At 26.1% G+C, this 26,473-nt stretch overlaps 2 protein-coding genes across 7 annotated transcripts in view; one reads left to right on the forward strand and one right to left on the reverse strand.

Moving 5' to 3' along the window:
- Positions 1 to 3,604, forward strand: part of LOC107449242 (metal cation symporter ZIP14) — a 59,374-nt gene extending 55,770 nt beyond the window's left edge. For all 6 annotated transcript variants that reach the window (XM_071184769.2, XM_071184768.2, XM_016064719.5 and 3 more), the window contains exon 9: positions 1,034 to 3,604. In XM_071184769.2, coding sequence (XP_071040870.1) covers positions 1,034 to 1,294 — 261 coding nt within the window. In that variant the 3' untranslated portion in view covers positions 1,295 to 3,604. The remainder of the gene's footprint in view (positions 1 to 1,033) is intronic.
- Positions 3,605 to 4,492: 888 nt separating this feature from the next.
- LOC107451759 (BBSome complex member BBS2) lies at positions 4,493 to 26,417 on the reverse strand. Its single transcript, XM_016067969.5, has 18 exons — positions 26,102 to 26,417; positions 23,219 to 23,443; positions 22,069 to 22,194; positions 20,820 to 20,882; positions 18,521 to 18,703; positions 17,336 to 17,422; positions 16,589 to 16,724; positions 15,434 to 15,531; positions 13,490 to 13,600; positions 13,347 to 13,403; positions 11,821 to 11,918; positions 11,638 to 11,745; positions 10,719 to 10,848; positions 10,453 to 10,581; positions 9,861 to 9,998; positions 8,645 to 8,757; positions 7,252 to 7,400; positions 4,493 to 4,703 (listed from the first exon to the last, which is right to left on the reverse strand). Exons 1-18 carry the CDS (start codon positions 26,216 to 26,218, stop codon positions 4,603 to 4,605), a joined length of 2,169 nt encoding a protein of 722 aa, XP_015923455.1. The 5' UTR covers positions 26,219 to 26,417; the 3' UTR covers positions 4,493 to 4,602.
- Between the last annotated feature and the right edge of the window lie 56 nt (positions 26,418 to 26,473).

Below are 26,473 nucleotides of genomic sequence, written 5' to 3' on the forward strand. Positions count from 1 at the left end.
AGTTTTAATATTTCTTGTTTTATGGGGTCAAAATATAATATGTGATACATACATATATTATGTATTCATATGTAATATGTATCACATAATATATATTACACATGCAATCTTTTATGTACATAAAGTATATGTGTACATAAAGGTATATGTGTACATAAAGGTATATATTTTATATATTAACTTAATGTTTTCATATTCTTTCTTTATTGATTTCAACATCCTTTAGCATAGTCAGGGAACTGGTGAAATTTATCTTTTGATTTTCCTCCATCTAGGTACTTAAATTTTTGGGTCAAACTCAATTGAATTCTTTTTAAATTGTTCTTGGCATTGAACTTAAATTGAAGGCGGAATTAAAAACACCATAAGCACCAGATTTTGGATTGAACATATTCTTTATATATTTTAAATTATTTCTTTTTTTAGATGTGAATTACAAGGTTACATTTATAACATAAATATTCAGAATTTTTGTAGTATGTTATTTTTTCACTAAGACTGTATATATTTTTAATGAATTTAAAATAAATTAAAAATAAATTTCTTAACTTTTTTCTGCAGAAAGTAGGGTTATGGCTTACATATTTTTTTCTTCTTCATCATATATTTCTATTCAACAGCATGAGTATCGTGTCTCGCATAGCTAAGATGGTTGAATGTGGGAATATTTTAGAGGGGATTTATACAAATTTTAATATAAAATCTCCAAACGTTATGGAAAATAATGGTATATATACTTATAGTTATAGGAACACTTTATAGTTATAGGATTACCTATAGCCATTGAAAGAATAGAAAACATTAAAATTTAATTGAAACAAATAGGGGCGAATGGGCATAAATTTTAATTTTATATTTAGATTGCTTCACATTCTTTCATTGAGAATGAGGGATAAAAAAGTAGTAATAATCAGCAACATAGATAATCTGTTTATCAAAATTCTACTGTATCATTCTCATGATATAAAAAAGTATCTGAATTATTTTGACATAATTTTATGTTCTGTAATGTATGATTTATATTTCTTTTCAGTTGGGGGAATTGTCAGAAGCTTTAGAAGAAGCTCGCAAAAAGGGTATAAAAAAACAACTGAAAGTGTTCCTAATCCAGAATATTGGTATAGCTTTAGGAGTTGCTATATTATTTGTAATGGCTCGGTATGCAGAACATTTCAATTTTGAAAATTTAACTGCATTTTCTTCAAATTCTGAAGAACAAATGGATGAAAGAGTGAAACAATTTTATTCAGGGTTTCAGGAGGCCAAAAATCTTCAAAGTCTTCTCACAAACTGAACTGTGATTCTTAACTTTGGATCTCAGAAACCTGTTATCGAATCTTACACTTATTAATATAATAATCAGTTTTATCAATTAATTTATTGAAATAATATATGAAAGTACTTACTGTATTTTCTGAAATATTATATTTTAGAAAGCTCAAACTTATCTATAGCTTTAATTTTATTAGTACTCCAAAACAATGATTACTTTTTAAAAATATATATGTTAGTTTTTATATGGTATATACGTACCATAATTTAATCATTGCATTTTTCATGAACTTTTTTAATTAACTGATATTTTAACTATAAATTTAATATAAGTTTTTTTGTTGTTGTTGATAAAAATAACTATGACAATATTGTCTTAAAATAAAGCATTTATATTTATTTTGTTTGTTGTACAAAACATTTTTATCGTAATGTTTTTTCGTATGATGGTTTTTCCGTTATTGTTTGTTTCATTATAATTAGGTTGAACAATTATATGTGTGCATTTTATATTATAGTTTCAATGATTATTTATTTAATATTGACTTCCTTGAGGTCAATTGTTAAGGTATATTACATGAAGAGATTTCGGACAAACAAGATTTACAAAATGTTATTTAGTGTCCATATGTATTTTTTTATTAAGTTTTTTTTCTCGAACTAAATGAAACAAGGCAATTAAGAAATGATTAATGAAATTTAAATGAATTGTTGCTGTCGTATTGAAATAATAATATTTTAACATATTATTTCTTTTAATTCACTTTCACTAAAAGATTTACATTTTTAACATGCTTTAAATTTAAATAAGACTTTGCTCATTTCCTTTTACATTTTATTTTTTAACTTACCTAATGGAGTATGTCTTACAATCACTTCTCACCCGTTATATTTTAAGCTTTCACCTTTTGGTGTCTAACTTTATTTAAAATTCAAAATTAATAGCCAATTTGAACTACGGATAGCAAACTAATTGCCATTTAGCAGAATTAAAACATGCCAATTTTCTAAGTTCATTTTCAAGCTTAGAATTTATTATTTTATGTTATGTTACATTTTCATATACATCTTACCGCTTTTGCCCCCATTAAAAATAAATAAAGCGGAAGACCAATTTGTTATATTTTCATAAATTTGAATTAAAATGAAATGAGATATTATTTTCAACTGCATTGTGATAATTGTTTAATCAGAGTTTCTTTATCACATCACAAACCTAATACGATATACTGGAATAAATAAATTGGAATATTAGTTCAATCGTTTTATAATAAAATTTATTTTATTCATTTGTTTTATAATAAAAATGCACATATTTATTGTATAAATTAATTTAAATGAATTAATCACACTATGAAAACAAATGCAACAAAAAATAATTATTGTTTACAATTACTTACAGTTATAAGCTGACTATATATGGCAGAATCTCATACGAACAAAATATCTGGCACTGAATCTCATATAAAAAAAATATTGTGGTAATGTATGTAATAAGGACAAAAAAAGGCACTTGAATTGTGTATAAATTATTATGAGACAGAATCTGGTTTGAACAAAATACTAAAAAACAATTTGCGAATGAGTTTGTTTTAGAACAAAACTTCAGATAAATCGTAAAGATAATAAACCTGCATATGATTAGAAGTTAACTGTACTTTTATTTTAGACTATAATAAGAAATAACTGTATGGTAAGTTACTACTATTATGGTAGTTTGTATGGAAGCATTTACTTTAAACCAAAGATATATACATTTTTTTTAAAATTTACAGACTAGTCATGAGAATTTTACAAATAATGCTCCTATTTATTTACAAGAAATGTCTGTTCTATCGTGCAATTTAAAAAGCAATGTTAGTAATTTAAAAAGTTGTACTTTGTTTTTACAATTGCATGGCATAGTCGTCAGTGATAAAATAATTCTACTTTTATCTAAAATTTTGTGCATATATACATAATGTGTTTGTGTGGTAGCTCACTTTTTAAAATGTAATTTATTTAATGAATTTTCTAAAAATACTATAAAAAATTTGTGTTGTGTTGTAATTTAATTTATTTTAAATTACACCGTTGGACAAATATTTCTGTACATATCATTAAAATGTTTACAGAAAAATAACTATTTGAACTGCTTTTTGTTTATATTTATGTGTGCTCATTTTAAATATATTTATAGACTTGTATATAACATATTATTATGAGTTCAGTATTTTAATTTTGAGTTTTACTGTTTATTCTTTTCTTTCTTACTATTTATGTACCGTAACTTATTATATCATAAATTTATATGTAAATAGTGTTATTAAAATAAATTTGATATATATTTAGACTTCTTTTCCGTTTTATTTAGTTTAGAATATTACATTTTAGTATCTATCTTACCATTTTTATGTAGCTAATGCTGAAATTAGTCTAGTTTTTTAATCAGGTTCTCAAAACAAAGAATCAATGAATTTTACATGATAAACTGAAGAAATTTATTAAATTTCAATTTCATGCCTAGTTTTCTTGTTTGTTTAAAATATAAAATCATAGAATAAGAGATACTCATAGCTATAAATATTATATCGTCTGAAGTGAGAACGATGTTTTTCTCAACAATTTTTAACCCAAATTATCAGAGATAGTTTGATAATCTAATTTAATATATTGGATTCAGCTATGTAAAATAAAAAAATTGAAAAATAAGTAAATAAAAATAAACAATTATCAAATAATTATCACAACATTACATGATGAGACTGATTAAGTTTAAGCTTGAAATATAGTCAAACTTTTATTACTAGAACATCTATAACTAAAATTTTCAATAATTGTAAGTAATTTTAAATCCTTTGAAAAAATATCAACTTTAACATTGATTTTATTTTCCATTCAAAAAGTTAAATAAGTTGATTTTTGTTGTTGATAATTTAAAGAAATTTTCGTTCCCTAATACAAGATCATTTATTATTTTGCCTGTTTTTTAAATAACGTATTCCATTAGTTTTGATTAGTTGTATTTTTTTATAACTCAAACTATTTTTTTAATTATAAAAATCTTATATTTATAAAATTTTTACATTCATATTTATACTTAATAATCAAATCCAAGAAATCAGATTAAAAGTCAATACATGCTGAGAAGTAGGGGTCTTATCTTCTTTGACTATAATTATACATTTTACATAAAGGTTTAAAGCACACAAGCGTTTAACTAATTCACAAAATGACCAAGTCATCTAAAATATTTTATAGATTTTAAAATAAAAATAGTACACTTTAAAAAATAAAATATAAAGTGTTTTTCTTGACTAGAATATGTGACATTTTAGACATAATTAATCATTACTGCTCTCCGGTTTCAATAACTTTGATTAAAGCTGTTATATCATTATTCTTGATAGCAGCACGGCAAAAATTGATAACTTGAGTTTTTGGTCTTCCCACTGAAAAAAAAAGAAGTCCACATTTTGAAATATTTAGAAAAAATTCAGCGTCATGACGAGTATTAATATTTATAACCCATACATGGTTTTGAATTGCATGAATCTATAAGAATATTTGTGGAGACAGTTGTTATTGTCTAATATAAAAAAATATTACATTTTGCATAATTTTAAAAACAATTTTGTAAATTATTTGTTACCCACAAAGTGTTTCTGAAAGTCTAGTATACAGTAATGAAAATAGAAAAAGTAAATCACAATTTTCGAGATCGATTTCGTTATATTTCAATTATTTGTTGCAAGATATGGAAAAAGTTCGTAAAAATTTGTTAAGAAAAATAAATTTGAATATTTTAAGATGGGAAATTCCAAAGAAATGGCTATAAATAATATAATTATGTAAATCTATTATAAATTTATTATTTTAAGTCATTTTTTATAAATTTTTCTCCCAGCCTTCAACTTTTTGTGCCTATTTTAACAATAAGTATTCAATTAAAAAACAGAAAATGATTATATATTTGTAATAAAGTACATAGAGTTACAGAGCAAAATATGTTACACACATTCTTTCAATTTTAATTCTAAGTAACATTAGCATTTGAAGGCATAGATATGTTATGAGCGGATGGATAAATTAGCTGTAGCTCATAATGGCTAGATAAAATCTAAAACACTCTGTCAAACAGACATTCTCATTGCGCCTGTTGACTGACTCACGTAACATGTGCACCAATCAGATTCAAAAGTTTTATTGCGTTTGAACTTTGTTCACAAAATTAACATTAAAAGTCGTTGTCAGAAATCGCTACAAAGTAGAGGTTTTCTTGTTCTGTGTAGTATTAGTAGTTGTTACACACTACACTACTTTAAAAAAAATACAGCACAATACAATTAAAGTTTCAAAAAAAGTAGCAACTAGAGAAGTTTCGTTACTTGTATTTAGTTGTTCAGAGAGTAATTTCGTCTTTTCCACATGAAAATGAAGGACAATTTTCTTATAGTGAATAAATATTTTATTGAATTATACATTATCCGTTTTGGTCCAATACTTTTTGTAATCTTTGTGGCAGTAGCATGATTCCCAGCTCATAAAATGTTTGTTCAATACTGGCAAAAACACTTCCTCAAATGAATATGGCAACTTTTGACTTCCTCTTTTGAGTTGAAGGTATTAATGTCTAAAAAGTTAATGGACAAATATTTTCGACAAACTATTTCTTGTCCCCAGTGACGATGTGCCTCAAAAAGGAATAATTTCTTGACGTTTGAGAAGCAAATCACAGGCGTCTAATGCAACAGCACAAATATCTTTACGTAAGGATATGGGGAACCCATATATCATGCTTTGAGATAAATCTAGACGTTTCAAATAATTACGAACAGACGAATTCGTTAATGATCTTACAAATTGTTATTCGCCAGTTTCCATCAATTAATGCCTTTATTGAGTCTTCATAAGCTAAACTGTCATTGTGTATCTTAATCAAAATATTTCCTATGAGCTGCACAATCAGTCTTCCCGATGAGCAGACCTAGTGTGTTCGCCGGAAGTGGCATCCACTCTTTCAGGACCACCACAATGAATGAGATACCGTTAGCCATGTTAATTTGGATGTCTAGTTTCTGCCACACACTAGATGGCAGCACCGAGACTCTATTTGGATGCTAAAGTGCACTAGGAATTTAATTTTGCCGGAAATGCCAAGAGCCAATAAGGCACTCCAGGGATCTTTTATATGCCGCATAATCATACGACATGGCCTCTGAGGATTTTCTGCATCCCGAAAATCTGGAGTCTGGGTCGGGGATCGAACCCGCAGACTTGGGCTCAGATGGCCGATGACAAACCAACTGCGCCACCCAGCCACAATCAAAATATTGGCAAATCGAAATTTTTCATACCAATTTTGGCCCTGGTGTACAGTCAATACATCTTCTCCATACACATGGGATAATTTTTTTCTTGCTTGAACAGCATTTTTACCTATATCGATAGTAACATATGCCGAAAATGCTGTTTTTTACCTTCTATATTTTTGAATGGGTACCAACCAAAAACTATAAAGAATCAATCGAACTTTTTCACAAATATGCTTTCCTATATTGGCTTTCAAAATTTACAATAATTATATGACTTAGGTGTGAAGTCGGCTGTGAAAAAAATACAACACAGCCCTCTGCAGGAAAAAACGAAATTGCTTTCTGAACAACCCGGAAGCTTGCTAGTTCCAACTACTGTACTTAATACAGCTATTTCCTCTCAAAAATTCAATTGCTTGTTAAATATTTGAACTAGTATTAATGTAATTACAATTTAAACAGACTACAGTCAAAATCAGAGTTAAGATTTTTTCAGTAATCTATAATTTCTCTCTATATACTGTCAAACATCCAGCATTTAAAGTAAATTGCTGTTTATTACATATATTTAGCAAATATGTTCGAATTATCAATTTTTTAATGTTTATTTTGTTTAAAAATAGAATAACAAATGAAATTTTCTTAAAAAATAAAATCCAATTATAGACATGTAATTCATAAATACCTCTGAGTCTTCCTGCTCTTTGAATAATTTGATTTACTTGCTTCAAACATGTCATTAATTCTTCATGATTATTGGATCGTATCTTGTAGTTGTTTATAAGCTCATTATTTAAAGTGTGTAAATCTTGATGCCACTGTCTCATAAGAGGGCTGCGATGAAAAAACAAACAAATATTTCGAAATGTAATTTCTATGTTAAGATATTAAATATAAATATATTGTTAAAAAAAGTGATACTATACAACACTAATTGAAGTATAAACTATAATTAGTTGGACTCATTATAAAAAATTATATTTGAATTTAAAAACCAATAATAAAGAATTCTAAATGTATGCTGCAATGATGAGACAAAATAAACTTGGGAGTATACAGATTTCAAAAGTAAGGAATGTTGTTTCTAACCTTTCCTAGGTAATAGTTAAAGAAACAAGCCAAGTATTTAAAAAAAAATGCATAAAATTGTAACCAATTTATCATTTAAGAAAATAATTGTTGTTATGATTATTAATTTTATATTTTATACTGTATTTATTAAAAAGTTATGGCACAATTCCTCAGGGAATTCATTAATAGAGGTATTTCACTTTTTTGCCACTACAATAAAAAAATTTATGCCTTAAAAAGGCTATAAAATTTTAGGAAAAATATGATAAAAGATTTTGAAAGTGATTATATTTGTATAAAATTCTTATAAAATATTGTGGGTAAGCATAAAGCATAGATTCTATTACACTAATTAGTATAATTAGTATTCTATTACACTAATCCAGTTCAAAATTTAATTTGTTTTGCATTTATGAGTTCTGTGTAATTTAGCTAATATATTTATAAAGAGGAAGAAAAAAATTTCGTGCTAGTTTTCAAAAAAATTCAAAATTGCAGCTATTAAAAAAGAAAACCAAATTTAAAACTTCATCTGTTCATGCAAATTTTGCATGGATACAGATAGCACAATTTGTGCTTTGGATTAAATTTTAGCAATTTTATATTAAATTTACCAAGGTAGTTATAATAAAGGAAATTGAAAGTTTGTTTTCATTTAAGAAAAAGGCAGTAGATATAGTAAGATAATTTTTTTCCAAGAGTAAAATATGATGCATAAATTTTACTTCAAAAATGAATAAAATGATACGTAAAATAATCAATCAATAAATAAAATAAAATAAAAAATAATTGCAGATAAAAAAAATAAATATGAATGCAAAAATTCATTAAATGGTAAATTTATTCAAAAGGCATGTCAAAATGTAAATTTATAATTGCAAGCAAATATTATTTTCTTTTTTTCTTCTTTTGAGCCTGTGATTTTTCAACTATATTGATTAGAATTACTCAGTTAAACTTTTTTTACATTATGATTTTTGAAGAGGTTAGAAATTAAAATTGCTTACTAATCTTTCATGAGACGAGCATCTTCTGCTCGAACTACAAGGTTTCGTATTAAACCTGAATTATCAGCCATATCGGCTGATAGTTGCTGGCGCACAGATTGATAATCATTGACCTATAGAATATTTATAACAAATATTTATAACAAATATTTAATAATATAATATTTTAAAATTAAAATTGATTTACAACATATTGATTTACATTAAAAAATTTAAAGTATTACAGTATTTTCAAGGTCATATATATTTTTAATATATTTATGATATTTTTTAAATGGCGAGCACTTGGGATGTATTGTCCCATTGGCCTCATATGCCAAGACTGCTACTCTCTTCTCGTTCCCCAGTGGGCACCTGTAGCGAAGTCACAGCGGTGGAGCAACGTCGCCCATGTCACACAACCACAAACCCGTTTATAGGGCGGGTCACATTCACACAATCACACACACAAAGGAGAAAGGACATAGAACACACAGAGAGAGAAAGAAACATCCATGCCCTGATTAGGATTCAAACCCGCAACCATCGGCTCCGCAGTAAGGCACCCTAACCACTCGGCCACCTGGTTGGCTTATATTAAATATGCATTATATTTTATCCTTATTAAAGCACTATTCATTTTTAAGCAGAGAAAAAAAAACTGAAAATTGTAGATGATTAATTTTTTAAAAATTGCAACAAAAATGTAATTTAATTTTTAAAATATCTCATTATATAAAAAAAATTCTCTACTTTATAATGTTGTTGTTGACGTATGCCTGTTTAGGTAGAGGATGTGTGATTGTTCTTGTTTTCCAGTGGAGCCATCTATGGCCAAGAATTCGACTTCTGCCACACCATACGTCACACCCGTTTATAGGGCGGACCTATTCATACATCTATTCATTCATCCACAGATCGTAATTTTGACCTGAATCAGAGAACGATCGATCTCCAATCCAGTACCTCCCAGAGGTATTGATTTGTTATGGGAACATGGAGGAATTTTGCGACTCGACAGAATTAACGTGCATCAGTCACTTTACTACACGGGGAGTCCTCGGCCGGAGTGGTTCGAACCCACGAACTCTGGGACATGGGTCCAGCGCCCTACCGACCAGGCTATTATAGAGTTTTTAAAGTCATTAGTCACTGAAATAAGTCTAAAGTCTACAATCATTAAAGCATAAAGAAATACATTAATTTGATTACTAATGGAAAAGTAACATTAAAGTACCTTAGTCAACAACTGAGATAAATTATCGGTATCTTGAGGAAAATGAGCTGTAACTGCAAGGTCTTCTACTGTAAGGAACTGAGCTAAAGATTGTATAAGCTCACCAGCCAATTCCATATCATCAGTTTTTATGAAAACCTAAAATTAAACAAAATTATTTCAGCAAAAAATATAAAATCGATAGTTTATGATCTCCCATTTTTACATAAGATTTAAATGTTGAAAGAAAATTTATTGCTTTGTAAAATGTAGTAAAAACACTGTATCATTCATTGCAATAGTTAAGGAGGAAAGTTGTTTATGGTGCTAAAAAGATATGTTTTTAGATAAAAATCATTTAATAGGTTGAATAAGAATTTCAGAATAAATTGGAAAATAAATAAATTTGAGGATTCCTTTAAAAAATTATCTTTCACTATAATGAGACTTGAAAATTTGACTTTTAGTTAGAACTTGAAATAAGAATAAAACAAAAATAGTTAATATGATTCTCAATCAATGAAGAATTAAAAAATAAATTAATTACAGATATTTTTTCAAAGATTCATTAATTTTGATAAAAGAGCAGTGCAATTTAAAACATTTATTATACCTCTGATGATGAATCCATAGTAATTAATAAAGGCTGTTGTGATCTAAGACAAGTGAATCTTAAATTGAGCTGATTAGTAAATTCCAAGTCTTGCATAAGAAGGAAGTTGCTATTGATCCAAGATAAAACCTATATACAGATAAATTATAAAATAACATGACATTTTTATATTTAAATCTTGCATTTTTTATTTAAGTAGTTTGTAGAATATAATAAATTTAGAAACCAGAAATAAAAGAAATTTTGAAAAATTTAAACGTAATTACCCTTTGTATTCTATCATTCAGGAAAAACTTAACATAGCTTTCTGGCTCTTCTTCAGTGTGATCTGGTGTAAGAGCATACATTGAAAATCTAGGTAACTGCCTCGTTAACTCAAACACATGAAAATGAATGCTAGAATATGAAATAGGAAAGCAGTACGTATTTGGTGGAATAGCAAATACTTTTAAGCAGGATTTATTATAAAAAGAAGAATTGAGGCAGAATTGATTATAAAGAGACGATTTGAAGCATAATAGAGTATAAAAATCAGATTTGAGACAAAATTGATTATAAAAAGCAGATTTGAGGCAGAATTTATTATAGAAAGCAGATATATGGTAAAATTAATTATAAAGATCAGATTTGAGACATAATTGATTATTAAGAGCAGATTAAAATAATAGGAACCTTATTTGCTTCAAAAACTTATGAAGGTTGTAATAGTCACCATGTTTTACCTCAAAAATAGGTACCCATTCACAAGATAGACATGAATGAAGAAAACAAAGGAAATTTGAAATAGAAAACCTAAAGTTGAAAACAAAGAACACAGAATGGAAAATAAATAAAGTAGAAAAATAAAAACTTAAACTTTGTTTCGTTAGAAGGTTCACATTTTCTGTTTCAAATATTTTTTGTTTTCCTCATTCATGCGTCTTGAGAATGGGCACCTATTTTTTAGTCCTCTAAAGATGTCGATTTTTACCACTCTCATAGTTTTTGAAGCAAATGAACTTTTTATAAGTATATCTTTCTTTTTCAGTTTCTTGGGAACATTCATTAATAAAAGAATTTAATTTTTATAAAATGAGTATAAAATTAACTAAATAAAACAGGGTCTGAACGTTTTGTAATGCAAAATGAACGCAAAATTAATATATCCTTTGAACGTAAAATGAATATATAAAATTTATTTTTTACCTTCCTTTATATCCTATCATTGCCTTGATGTGCAAATCAATAGGTATATCTTTTGGAGGCCAAAGAGGAATTTGAATTGATGATGACAACTGATTTTCTTTCGGATGGCTGGGAGATAAGTAGTATTATGAGTTGAGTCAAAATGAAAAAGAGAGTGAACTTAGCTGAAATCAGCTTACTTACATCACATGTGATTCTGCATCAAATATTCCTTCAGCAAATATCAGGACGGCTCTAATAATAGTGCTGTTTGTAGTTTCCAGGGTTATTTCTATATGAGGCTAAAAAATGAAAATATTGTAAGAAAATTGTGATGTTTCAAAAGAAGTTGCTAGGTATTATTTTGGTGACTAAGAAACACTGACTCTAGAAAGAAAGTTTTTTTAAAAAGTTCATTTTTATTGATATGTATAATATTTGGGAAAATATAGTATATTATATAAAAAAAATTTTTCTCTTTTAAGAAAATTTATATATATAATATTATGTATCTATATAATGTTTTGGAAAAATATAGGATACCATATTGTACATAAATAAAATTCCGAATAAGAGAAAAACGTTAAAATCATGTTAAAAATTACAGTAAAAATTATACCTCAAAATATGAAGCATTTTCAGAACACTTCATCTCAAATTTATTATTGACTACTATATATATAAATTCTCCAAAAAAAAAATTAATATGCTTGAAATTACAATAAATAATAAGACTCAAAATATGGAACAATTTCAGAATGTCACTCGCCACTTTATTATTGACTAAGTTAACAATGAATTACAACTTTACAATGAAAAGAAGTATTTGAAAAAAGTGTTGACTTCAAACCACACGTAAAACAAAATAATTATAATTAAAACCAGATATAATTAAATAATTATCTTTACTATATCGTTCAGAATATTCATTAAGAAGTCGAGCTTAATTTCATTCAAAAAATACAAATAATTTAATCATAGTTATATATAGTTATTTATACCATGATGATTTTGCAATTGGAGTGAGACAAACGTCTTGTTTGGTTTTCTATTTTAGTGATCAACTAACAACTATTTTAGTGATCAACTATGATAAATACCTTGAAAAATCATAAAATCATAATCGGAAATTCTTATCTTTTCTTGAATACCTTGATTTTCCTTCTTTAAAAGGAAAATGCATTGCATTTTATAAATATGTTTATAATGAATACAAAATATAATCTCATAGGAAATAAAATAAATTTAAAATATTTTTTTATATAATCTAACACATTGCATGAAAATTAAAAAATTTTGCAAAATGATGCATTAATTGGTAAAAACAATGATTAGTTTGAAACTTAAAGCAGCAATAAGTCATTTGTTTTTTAAAATTACTCATTATAATTTTTAAATCTTTTCACCTGTTTAACAAGAGCAGTTAAAAATATTTTTCTGATTAACTTCCCTAGAAATTGTGCCTCTGGGTAGAATTTTGAGATTTTTTGTGACGCATTTATATTTCCCTTATAATTTTATCAGACACGATGTGTTTTCGATGAAAAGAAAAAGAAATCTTTCGAAACTTTATAAATATATATTATATTGCTCCCAATGTGTATATATTATTTATGTTTCACGAACAAAAAAAGTGAAAGTTGCATGTTTATTTCATAAACATTAGATATCGTGCATTATTTACAATTTAATCTGTATATAATATGTCAAATTGTTTAACTAAAACTTACTCCAATTTTATCAGATCCCAAATTGATTGCTAGTCCTGTTTTCAATTGTGTTGTAGCCTAAAATTTGGGAAACAATGTTTAATATCAAGGATATAATAAAATCTTAAATATTTATAATCACACATAGTTAAATATATATTTACAGGGATAACACCATATTCATCATGCTGTTGACTTGCTCTACCTGTAGTTTTAATATTGCCACTTCCAATTCTGGAATTTTCTTCATAATTTCTCAGCTCTAAAAGCAAAGCCTGTAAAAACGGTGAAAAGAGAATTATGAGTGGTTTTCTAACACATTTATGAATAAAACGGATTGTCGTACAGTAAAAAAATAATAAAATGCAGAAAATAAGTAATGATAAAAGCTAATTTGAATTTAAAAGCCTAACAAATGACTGATCATAGTTTAACTGAGCTCTCATCATAGCTTAGTTTATTAATTAGTCATTTGAAAACAAGGGCGATTTCATGGTGACTAATGTTACACCTTGACATTTTTTCTTATTTTAAAATTTTTTTTTCATTGTTAAATATTTAATATTTTTTAAAAAAATAATATTTATGGGATGCTTTCAAATAGTCTTATATTACTATGCATGTAAGAAAAAGAGATGGAAATTATAAATGTTTTATTTGAAATAAAAATATAAAAATGTGACTGATGTTACATAAAAAGGACGTGGAGTAAAACACCATATTAACATTTTGAAAGCCCCCTTTTTCATGAGCAATAATGTGATTATTTTTTTAAGAAAAATTATCTCAAAAATCTTTAGATTAAAAAGAAGCACATAAAGTACTCATGAAATGACATATAGAAAGTGGAGAAAAAAAAAGAAAAGAAAAAGCGATCTTGTGACTGATGTTACAATTTTTATGTGATTGAAGTTACAAATATAAATATTTATTAATACAAAATGCTTAAAAACTACAATTTTTGATATTAAATCTAAAATAGTAAAAAACTAAGAAACTTGTTAATGTAGGTATTGCTATATAATGCTATTTTGTTGTTGTTATATTGTCCATTGTATTATGTAATCATCCACAAATTACTTTTATGCCCTATCACTTTATTACAGAATAATGATAAATCTTATAAAATAAAATTTTTATTAATTAATACATAATAAAACTAACGCCTACTATTTTGTAAGACAGATTATTGGTTCATAGGAAAATTCAATTACAAAACATTAATAACAGTCAAGTCGAGCATGCAATTTCCAACACAAAACATTTAAAATACATCAAAAGCTGCAATGTAAGTAAAAACCATACTCAGATATAACAATAACTATTTTTTAATAATGCACTAATATACAAAAGATAATTTTGTAAAATGAAAACGTGGAGCACAATAAATTAGGTCAAGAAATATGTAATTATAAAAGTAAAATTCTTATAATTTATTTAAAACTCTTATGACTTATTCATTTCACGTAATGATTTTTTTAAATAATCTGCATTTTTAAATAGCAAAACATAATAAATTTAAGTTCCAGTTCCAGCATTGTTGTTGCCACCATTTAAAAAAATTAACTAGTAATATCACCTTTCATAATTAAAATTACATGCATGTTAAGATTGATGTATCATAGAAGAATTTATACAATTTTTTTAAATCTCTGAAGTGTGACGTTTATGTATAAATGACAGAGATGCCAACTGCTCCAGACAAGACAAAATATTTTAAAAACCAGTAGAGAACTTCAAACTACATTTTGCAGATTTTGGTTAATTTTCTTAACTTATTAAAACTCTAAACACAGATAGAATGCCGTAGAGGGGCATATCATATAAGGTTTTGAATTATTTAGAAGCAGTGGTGAGTAAAAATCCTATAAATCGAATTTACTACACAAAGAATCATACATTAAAAGATTACAACTCGAAAATATTCAATTTGGCATCTCTGAAATAAGGTTAAATTCAAAAATGAAGGGTCAGTGAGAAATATTCTTCATAGTTTTGTGTTAGTAAAAGTGACAGGTGGTTAAAGCATGGTGAGAAAATTGGCTAAAGTTTTATAGAAATCTCTTAAGTCAAATAGCAAAAAATAAACATAATCAAGTTTTGTTTACCTGCTTCTTTTGAGAAAGATCTCGAACAGTTTCTTGTTCAAAATTTGCATCCAGCATGTGATGACGCATTTCTGCAGAAGTAGCTTCATAACCTCTAACTAAAAAATTTCCAAAGCACACATTAAAGCATTGATTTAAATAAATTATTCTCATTATTGATATGTTACACTTCTTCCTTTTTTCACAACCTTCTATATAGATGAATGTGGTAGCTGAATAGACTTGTATATACGCCGCAACATTTCAAAACGTAAGTTGCAAACACTGCATCAATTTATGTTTGTACTTTTATTGCTTAAGTAGCTGGATTTGTTTTCACTTCCAGCCAGTATACACCAAAATATCACTAAATTAGTTACCTTCTTCAATGTTTCTTTTTACATTAAAATTATAAAAGATAGTAATTATGAATAAGTTAATTATTAACACATCGCTGACCGGTCACGAGTTAACTCGTGCTTTTGTGGCCAAGCGTTGGTCACCGGTCACGAGTCATAGCAATCATGTTAGCAGTGATCTCGTGGTGACTATTTTAAAAAGTGGGCGTAATTTTCCTTACTTTTCAAGTTTTACTATTTAATTCTATACCGCAATTTATTATAACTTTACAAAACCTGATGTAATTGCAAAACTTGTGGTGTACCATTACCCAGCTACAAAGGCATAGATGGGGAGAAAATTCACTAAAGACGACCACAGAATTCTTCTGTGGAATTTCCCATTTTTTCACAAGCCAAAAGACCCAGTTGCCTAAGGGCAAAAGTTTAGTCAGAAGAAGAAATCAGATGCCTGCTTCGCCGGCAGGTAACTTTGTTTTACATTATATCAAGTCAAGTCAAGGTGTACCATTACATGTAGGTGATTGTTGTATTTTTTAACACATGAAAAGAAATATTAAGAGTTGAATAATAAATAAAAAATTTTAAAGTTTATTTATATTGTTTTACTTCCACATCCGTTCCACGGAAATGTAGACGGTCAGTAATGTGTTAAGAACATTAAAATACTTTGATATTACGTAAAAATTTAAAAAATACTTTTTTCCCTTAAAGTACTGAAGATATCTTGATATTAATGCAGTTTTGAACTTTTATTGAGTCACAAATATTGTAAAACATGGTTTTTCCCGAAAAATACTGATACTGACTTTCTTACCTTCTCCATCAGTTGCACAAAATATTAGTTCCTCTTTGCCAGATAATCTGTAGTCCCCTTTTACTATGCCGGCAATACAATGAGAAAAGTTATCTTTAAATACAACTTCACCTGTCTGAACATTTCGAGCATCAATCTAAAAATGGAGAATTTTGTAAATTTAAAATTGAAATTAAAGATGAAGTTCTTTTCTGGAATAATATTTAGTAAACTATTAATCATCACTGGTAATATAAAAAGAAAAGAAAAAAAAACTAGCGTTAAACCAAGAATAAAAATCAATTTTGATTGTACTTGCTGATATTATTTATCTAAAATTATTCATCTTGAAAAATAAAATGTTTTAATTTGCACAAAAGTTCTTTAAACATACAAATAATCTTACATTTTATAACTAATACAAATCTAATAAATTTAATTTCTTTTACAACTTTAAAATGTAAACTTCATCAACTTTCATTTTTTCAGCCTCAATTCTTAATGTTTAAAATTGGTTCAGCTATTTTTTACATTGAGTTGGAAATAAAAATTATAATTATCAATTCATTATTAATTAAAATTATAAAAATTAATCATTGAAATATTAAGATCCCAGGATTTTTAAGGTTATACTGTAATATCTATTTCATATGAAAATACAGCGATGTAACAAATTAGTATACAATTTCTACAGCACCATAAAAGAAACTTTATAATCAATGAACAAGGAAATTATGATGCAAATTAAAATTTAAAAAGGTAACTTACCTTGCCATTACTCCAACCAGTGATTATTTCAGGAACTCCATCTCCATCTATGTCATAACTATTTAAACATATTGCCTGATTTTTAGACTGAAAATATAAACCCTTATAAATATTTATAAAACTTTACATTTTATAAACATTTGCAATGTTCCACAACATTATTACTTTGACACTTGAATTATTCTAGTACACATTAAATCTTTGTAAAATTTTTAATTAATTTCAAAAAATTCTAAAATAAAGCTAATAAGTTCGATATATATTAAATACTATCAAAAGTATTGATAGCAGTATTTATGTTTTCAGATTACTTATGTTTATGTCATAACTATTTAAATGCATAGCTTGATTTATAGACTAAAAATAAAACGGTAACTAACATTTCTTAAATATTATATTTTACAACCATTTAAAATTTTCCTAAAAATGTTTTAATAAACTTAAATTATTCTTGAACACTTTAAATCTTTGAAAAACTTTAACTGATATAATACAACAGAAAATTCTCAGAAAATACTAGTATAATAAATTTCATAAAAATGCTAACACAATGCGGACAGGCTCAATATACATCAAATGCTATCAAAATAGTTGACAGTAGATATGTGGGCATTTAATACATTTCATTGTGAACAGTTTTTCTTTCTTTATTTAAAAAGTTCAATACATCAAACACTATCAACATTTTTGATACTATTTAATACTTTCAAAATTGTTAATGATTAAAGAAATTCATAATCACTTCTAAGTTATAAACAGAGTTAAGTTTATTTTTATTCTTGTTCACTTTTAAAATTTAAAAGGAATGTAAATATTTATAAATGATGAAACAAGCAATATGTATTTCAAAACGATTCTCATTGTTCAAATTTTGAAATAATAAGTTTTTTTCTTTTCGAAAGAGTGATTTTTGAATTAATAATTATTATTAAAAGTTTAAAAAAATAACAAAAAAATCTATTTCTAAACTAATAAAACAATTTTTAGTAGAGCCTGCTGATATTATATTTTTTTTATAACTATTCTGCAATCCTTCTATTCCAATAAAAAATTCTAACTTATAACATAACTTTATTATGTTTTGCTATCAAAAATAAATTAATACACAGATTCTAAATATTAATAAAAATGAATAAGTTTCAAAAATATATAAATATTTTTAATCATTTAAATATTTTAACTTACCTTTATTCTCCAAGCTCTATCTAAACCTTTATAAACTCCAACAGTTCCATTAGCAAGTGCATAGCCAAAATGTTGACCCATTATTTTACATAGGCCAGTAACTGCTTCTGTCTCAGTCATTTCAGCAATAATTACATCATTTCGAAACACCCGTATATCAAAATCTTCTGAACCAACAATTAACTAAATAAGAATGATAAAGATAAATACATATAAATATATGATAAATATATTATGAGAAATATAAATGTATTATAATATTTAAGGATAAAAGTGTAATATACATATAATAATCAGCTTTTGTTGAATTGTTTTTGTTAAATAGGAGAAGTTTAATATAGACCTTTAATTGATAACAAATTAATTTCAGTGGTTATAAATTAGAAAACTGCTCAATGATGGTTATAATATAAAAATAGTTAAGAAAGATGAAAGGGGGAAGCATGACATTTCCTAAGTTATTTTGAGATTGGAGAGCCAAGCATATGAACCTAATATTTTAAAATAAGGTAAAAAATTTTTTTGTAAATGTATAGTAGAAGCTCGATTATTAGAATTAATTGAAATTTCTTTTCTGTTTGATTAACAAAAATGTCTGAGTGAATGAAACTTTGATTTCTTCAGTTACACTAAAACCTTGTTGTTATGGATAATGGGATCCTGTGATATAGTGTGAGTATTTCGATCCTGATTGGTTGTTAAAATATGGCACTTGTTTACATTAGCAACTGTTTTTTGAATTCTATTTTGAGTTAGACAAGCCCGTCAAGTTAAAATTCTTTGAAGTGACACATTCTATATTCTTACACAATGATTTCAATTCTTTCATTATATATTTCTTACTTAACACAAAGACAGGCACAAAGACATGTACAACATAAACAAACTAACTATGCATTGTAGTTGCCCAGCACACAAAACAAAAATATATCATGGTTACAATAAAACAATAAATCTAAATTAAGTAACAGACAGAGATGAGAAAGAATTACAAAAAATTTCATGTGCAGTATGGCGCTGTATTTAATCAACTTCACTTTAATTTACATTCTAACTTATGTGGAGAAACTTAGTTCAACTTTAACATGCCATTTCCCTTATAAATGATCAGCTGGCACTGACGCCATAGGCACATGTGTGGACATCCATGTTCTTTTTCTTCTTGAAGTGCAGCAAGAGTCCAACTGAGTTTTTACTCTTAATAAAAGATAATAATTATCGATTTTTTAATGAAAAATAAACTGAAATACTTCTTTTCAATTAAGAAAACTGACACTAACCAAAATTATTTGATTTTTTGTACAGTTTTTATGAAAATTAATGCACTACATTTTTTAAAATACATTTGTTCAAATACAAGCATGTGTACCAAGTATGATTTTTTTCTTACTACATTGCATTTTCTTTTTTATTTAGAGTGCCATCATATCTATTTATAGATATGATGGTTTTATTGTCTTAGCTGTATTTTTTAATGACTTGCCTGGACAAAGGAGCTATTTATAAAGTTCTGTGACTAAGTTACTTGTTTCTGATCAGCTCTTTACATGAAATTAAAATATCTGTAGCTTATATATTCAAAATTATAATTTAAAACTACAAAGGCGTGTTATAGGGATTACAAAAAGAGATAGGTATCTCTGTAATATTGCAAAAGCTCTCAGGGTCACTTTGGCTCCTACCATCATTCTAAGTATAAGTTTCAATATTTTTTCTCAAATGAGGCCAAAACCTAAATGATTAAATAAGAACGTAGAGTCATACTATGAAAGTAAGAAAAATGCAATGCTAAAAATTAATTATTTTTGGAATTATTGAACCACAAAAAATTTAAAAGTCGTCTTTCTAGTGTTAAGAATAAAACCTTCATCTACTAAATTTTAGTTATCAATTTATGTACCTTAGATCCAGAATGATTTGAAACATAATTAGAAATTATTAAAAGGTAAATAAAATTCATGAGAATTTGCTCTAAATAAACTATAAGAAACTAATTATTCCTAAGGGCTAAAAGAAAAGTACCTTAGTTTTACTATTCTTCACAATAAACTATTCATCGGTGCATTATTTTTATTATAATGTCTTAATGCTGGATATTATTTACAACAAATGTGAAAGAGAAAAAAAAAAGACATCTAACTATTGTCTTATAATAGACAGATATTTTTTTATCCCTTTCAAAAAAAAATTACCACTTGCAAATTATCTGATTTTTTTGAGTGACTTAAACAATGTTTAAATATTGAATATACATATAAATCAAGAAAAAAGTAGAAAATAGGTACAAAGAGAAAAGTACTTCATTAAATGAGTCATGGTTGAAATCACATAATGCAATGGAGCTAACATTATCACCAGTAACCTAAAAAAATAATAATTTGATACAATAATTTTAAAAATTGCAATAAAGTAATAAATATATAGTTTTTGTAAAAAGAATTAACTATATATATTATATTAGTTCAAATATTTCATAGTATAATAGTTATATAAGAATATTTACCCATAAAATTATTTTTTAAACAGAAACTCAAATAATAATAATTAAAATAATAAGAAAGCAAAAAGAATTCTAGTTAAGAATGAATGAATAAAAAATATCTTGCTCCAACTCAGTAAAAAACAAAACAAAAACATAATTCATAAGTTGTTTATATAGTCTGGATCTCTACAAACAGCAATATCAATTCGTTTTGTATCAGTATTTTCCAATCAATCTGACAATTTTCAGACTTATTGCTTATTGCAAATAGCCTTTTTAAAGGTTTATTGTAATTAGACTTAGAAAACTTAGTCTGATTTTTTGAATATTTTTTAATCATCTTAAAGACACATAAACTGATTACAATATGCCTCAAAAATATTAGATAGATATTGACTAAACATTTTACAGAAAAACGTTTGCGGAGAACCGCATTTTTTAATTAGCTTACAACATAAAGACATAATGTTTAATCAAATCATTGTCCATAGACATAATTTTCAATTAAATCATTTTGGTTTATAGAAATAAGTAGAAAATACACTTATTTTTTAAAGGTGCAAGTTGTGTAGATATTACTACTAATAAACTCTCTCTAACTAATGTTGGATTGGCGTCATGATTTTAAATTTAGGTTTAGTTTCTCTTAAGCGTTGATTTTAATATGAAAGGACATTATGGCTTACTTTCCTCACCTTATTATTGAAACAATTATGAAAACTAAATACTTTACTCAAATACCAGTTTAAAAATTAGAATAATTTAAATTGCAACACTTCTAAATCATAAACACACAATTATAGTTTTATGTAAGGTCACAATAGAGTCAATAGAGTTTGTAACTTAGATATTCTTTAAAACCTTAAAACTGAGCTTTGAATAATTTTCATTAAATAATGATTTTCATGATCAATTAGATAATAATTTTCATGAAATCATTACCTAATGATTTCATGAAAATGGAAATTTAATTCCTTGTTCCTTAGATCACAGTTTGACTAATGATACTCAAAAGTGCTCATATTAAAAAGAAGTTAACAAATTTATACATCAAACAATCTCTTACTGTCCAATATGCATCATTTCCTTCATGATCAAAACCTTGCAAAGAGCAATTTCCTCCAACAATAGCTAAAGGGTTTTCTGTAGCACCAAGTTGTCCAATCAAGAGACAATTAGCACCATCATGTACCTCAAAAATGAAAAATATCATTTTAAAATATAAACAATTTAGAGTGGTAATTTATAGCATGATTTTAGTAATAAGCATGGCTTTGATTTTTATGACATTCACATTTTTTGCACTCTTAGTTTTTTTTGTAGACCTTTAGAACATTTTTTTAGATCTTGGGGAAATCTTTTTCCCTTTAGATCACTTTTTGTGATTTCTGGCTATTTTTTTTTTAAACTTTAGGGCATCTTTTGAAATAATTAGATGAATACTTAGCTCATGCTCATATTTTCACATATTTTAACTGAGTTATACTATTTAATGCATTTCAGTTACAAGAGACTTATTTCATATTTCAAAATATCAGAATTTAATAATCCAATGTGATTCTGATTTCTTATAATTTCACAAAATTAAAGTTTAAAAGTATATGATATACATAAACCAGTGTGCATATATCAAAATTGTTCTCCTTTCTACTTAAGTTTAAGTAATTTTCACATTTACATTAATTTCAAACTTTCATTAAATTTGCACCTTAAGTTAATTATGTAATACATATATATGTTTTAATACAATTTTATGTTTTATGAAATTATAGGAAAAAAATTACACAGATTGAAATTCTTGTTTAATTACAAGGGTTTATTTTAAGGACATTTTTTGATGTTTTTATTAGCAATTTTTATAATTTTAAAGAGCTTTTCGTGGATTTTTTTTAAGCCATTAAAATCTGGGCTCTAGTAATAAGTATACAGTTTCTCACAATGTAAGTTTTTCAAAACACAATATTCTTAATGAAGTTTTGAGAAAGACGAAGTAACTCTTAAGTTTCTATTAAATTTCAATTAATAAAAATCAGGCACAAATAAAATTTAATGTAAATTATTTTAGTTAGTTCATTTTATTTGTAAGATATTTGAAAAAAAAATTTTTTTTTTCTTTGAAATGCATAGAATAATTCATTATAATCATTTTCATAATTTAAAATGCATTATAAAGTAAATAAAAACATTAACAAAGCGTGAAAATTTGAGTTACTTACATCTTTATAAAATAAATCTGTATTATTTTCCACATCATAAGCTAGTAAGTTAGTTGCAGTTCCAACTACAAGCACATCATTTTTGGACTCTGGTTTCAGGGGGCCAGCAGCAACACAAGTTATGGATTGATTTATGTTCAATATACTTAAATCTCCAGATAATGCATTACTTGACCATCTTCCTCCTTTGTATACAGTGTTTCGATGAGGACTATGTACAAATATCTAAAGAGAAAAAAAACCATTGTTAAAACTTTTCCGTTCTTTTCCATAAAAATAATGCTATACAAATAATGCAGAAACTTTTTGCTAAATTTTAAATTTTGTAGCAACAATAACTGATGCATATTTTTTAATAAAATGAATTTTTTAACTAAATGTAATGATTTGAAATTTTTAAAATTTTTTTTTAGAGTTTCATATTTAATGTAAAACTAAATAGTAGGGTGACCCGGGGTAATTCACGATCACTCTGTTTCTGGGGTAAATAATGATCACCTGCGTTTCGTCTTAAAAAAATTATTTTTTTTAAATTTGAGACATGAACAAGAATGCTTGTACACTTTACTAAAGTATAACTACATTTACTTAATAATAATTTTTTGTTTAATCTAACAAAATAAGTATCTTTTAAACTGCTTTCCATATTTTCCATTTCAAAGATGGGTTTCAAAATGTGCATATTTCTACAATGATCCCTCTCCTTCTCTTAATAATAAATATTTTGAGTTACTTTCTTTTTCTTTGATATAAAAATAGTGCAAACTTTTGTTTAATTGTTTCACATCAACTGTAAACATTATAATTGATTATAGGAAACTATATCAAATGTTGCCCCCTACAGATGGGGTAATTATTGATCACTGGGGTAATTCCTGATCATTGTAATTTCTTCTTATAAATAGTATATAAAATAGCTTATAAATAGCTAATTGTCTTTTCTTAAATAACAGTTCATATTTATTAAGTGGAATTTTTGTTTTGAACAAAATTTGTTTTTAACTGTATACAAGACTGTATTATGATTTGCACCATTTCTGGTTTGCCTTACCTTGCTTCTATCTTAATTTTATGTGTGTACATCGTTAGAATAATTTTTAAGTTTATAAATTAGCCTAGTATAATTAGTAAAATAATTTTTAAGTTTATAAATTAGCCTAGTATAATTAGTAAAATAATTTTTAAGTTTATAAATTAGCCTAGTATAAATATGGTGAGAAATTATATGCCTAAAAAGGATACTAAGCTTCTAGAAAACAAAATTAGTGAATTTCTTTTAATGATTGAAAATTAAAATTTCAGTGTGAGAGCTGCTGCCAGAGCTGTTGGCATACCTTACTTAACTTTACACTTTCCCTTAATGAAGTTAAAAAATCCAGCAAAAGTAACCCATGTGGGAACTCTCTTATATTTCAGAAGAACATTAGAATGAGTTGGCTGAATGCCTAAAATGTATGGCACGATGCAAAGATTTTTGAAAATTTAAAGCGTTAATCGTTCTTCTTGCTTTTAAATAAATCATTTTATTAGCTGCTTAAACATACCTTTTTGGTTTATTTTTTGATCTGATGTCTTATTTGTTAATAACCATTATATAATTATTTTCAAACAGCCCCTTTACAATAAAAACTGGTGATCAGTAATTACCCCAGAAGTGATCAGGAATTACCCCAGAAATGATCAAGACCAGGGGTAATTCCTGATAACTAAAAATTTAAAATCTTTTAAATTCTAATTAGATTTTCAAACAAAAGAAGTTGGCATAGGACTCATCTCATATAGCCTCAAACTTCCAGTAAATATTAAAATTCTATTTTGAATAGTTTTTTCACAAAATAGATGTTTGCGTTTTTTGATCAGGAATTACCCCAGGTCACCCTAATCAATAAGCATAATTAATTAAATATATGTTCATGTTCATGTTTTGTAAAATAACTGATATTAGAAGTTACATAATTTTTCACAGCACTAAACATTATTTTATAAAAAATTAGTTTTTAAAGAGCTAAAGCTACACTACCTCTTCATAACTATAACAACACAATATCACTATTATTTTTAATAATATTAATAAACACAAAATTGAAACTGAGATGATTTTTTTTCTTCTTTTTTTTCCATAAGAGATAATAACAGAAAAGAATAAGATAGTAAGAGAAATGACAAGTGTTAGTTAATGTAAGAAAATTTTCAGCTAACTCAAATCCTAATTTTATAAAAGTATTTTAGTATTTTGTTATGCAGAGCAATTTTTTGTATAATAAAAATACTGTTTATGATCAATAACACATACAGAAATTAATTTAAAGTTGAAAAGTTTTAAAATATTTCTCTCTCCTCTTTACTGGAAAAAGAAGGAAGCATGAAATATTTCTTCCAAAGTTTAAAAAAAAGAAGCTTGAAATGAGTTAAAAAAAAATTTAAAGAAATTTTATTTGCACGAACAAAAAATTAAAAGGGCATATCTAGTTTGGGGTCTCAAAATACTAAAAAAATTTTATTGCTGCTTTAATAATTTTTGAGAATTGAAATAGGAAATATAGATAATGAATACACAGTTTAAAATTATTTCACAAAAATTACAATATTTAATTCAAATCCTAACAATTTGGTAAAATCCCTCTTGATATTTGATAAAAAAATTTTTTTGCATCAATTGTATATATTGTAAAATATGCGTTAATTGTATATATATTTTTTAATAATCTTTTAAAATTTTTATGCGTTAGTAGTCCTTTACTTTATTACACATTGCACTTTCTTTTTGTTTTCAAAAACAACCATATTTTAATATGAACACAAATCTCTCTCTCTCTCTCTGTATATATATATAAAATTTTTTTCCATCTGGAAAAAAAATATAAAGAAGTATTTAAAACCTACTTTATCAGAAGCTGTCGCGGCAGTTAAACAAGGATGCACTCCATCATATTTCCCGATTGTAACTCTGTGAGGTAAGATTTTATTGCTGAGGTTTAATGTAAATACGGGGGCTAACATTTTAGCGATTTTTTCTCTATGTTTTCATATTATAATAAAAGAAACACTTGTATTTCTGTCTTAGAATCGATTTGAAATTTTATGAATACCTTACTTAAATCGTAATAATTTAATATAAAACTTTATACTCCACAAATTTTATTTTCAATTTATTTCATGTTTGTTTACATTTTAGGGAAGATTTGGTTTCTATAGTTACAAGATACGATTACGATTACAATGAAAATGCTTAATTTAAATCAGCAAAGTCTTAGA

Source organism: Parasteatoda tepidariorum, chromosome 5, assembly GCF_982258835.1.
Source record: "Parasteatoda tepidariorum strain Cologne lab strain chromosome 5, Ptep-v5.0, whole genome shotgun sequence".
Classification (NCBI taxonomy): Eukaryota; Metazoa; Arthropoda; class Arachnida; order Araneae; family Theridiidae; genus Parasteatoda; species Parasteatoda tepidariorum.

Bases quoted from the DNA above. Each gene is read 5' to 3' on its own strand.
- LOC107451759 (XM_016067969.5), bottom strand. From the start codon at position 26,218: ATGTTAGCCCCCGTATTTACATTAAACCTCAGCAATAAAATCTTACCT. The intron at 23,444-26,101 runs GTAGGTTTTAAA...TTTTCTCTTTAG, and splicing joins CCGCGACAGCTTCTGATAAA to ATATTTGTACATAGTCCTCA. The intron at 11,919-13,346 runs GTAAGTTTTAGT...TTCATTTTTTAG, and splicing joins TGGGATCTGATAAAATTGGA to CCTCATATAGAAATAACCCT.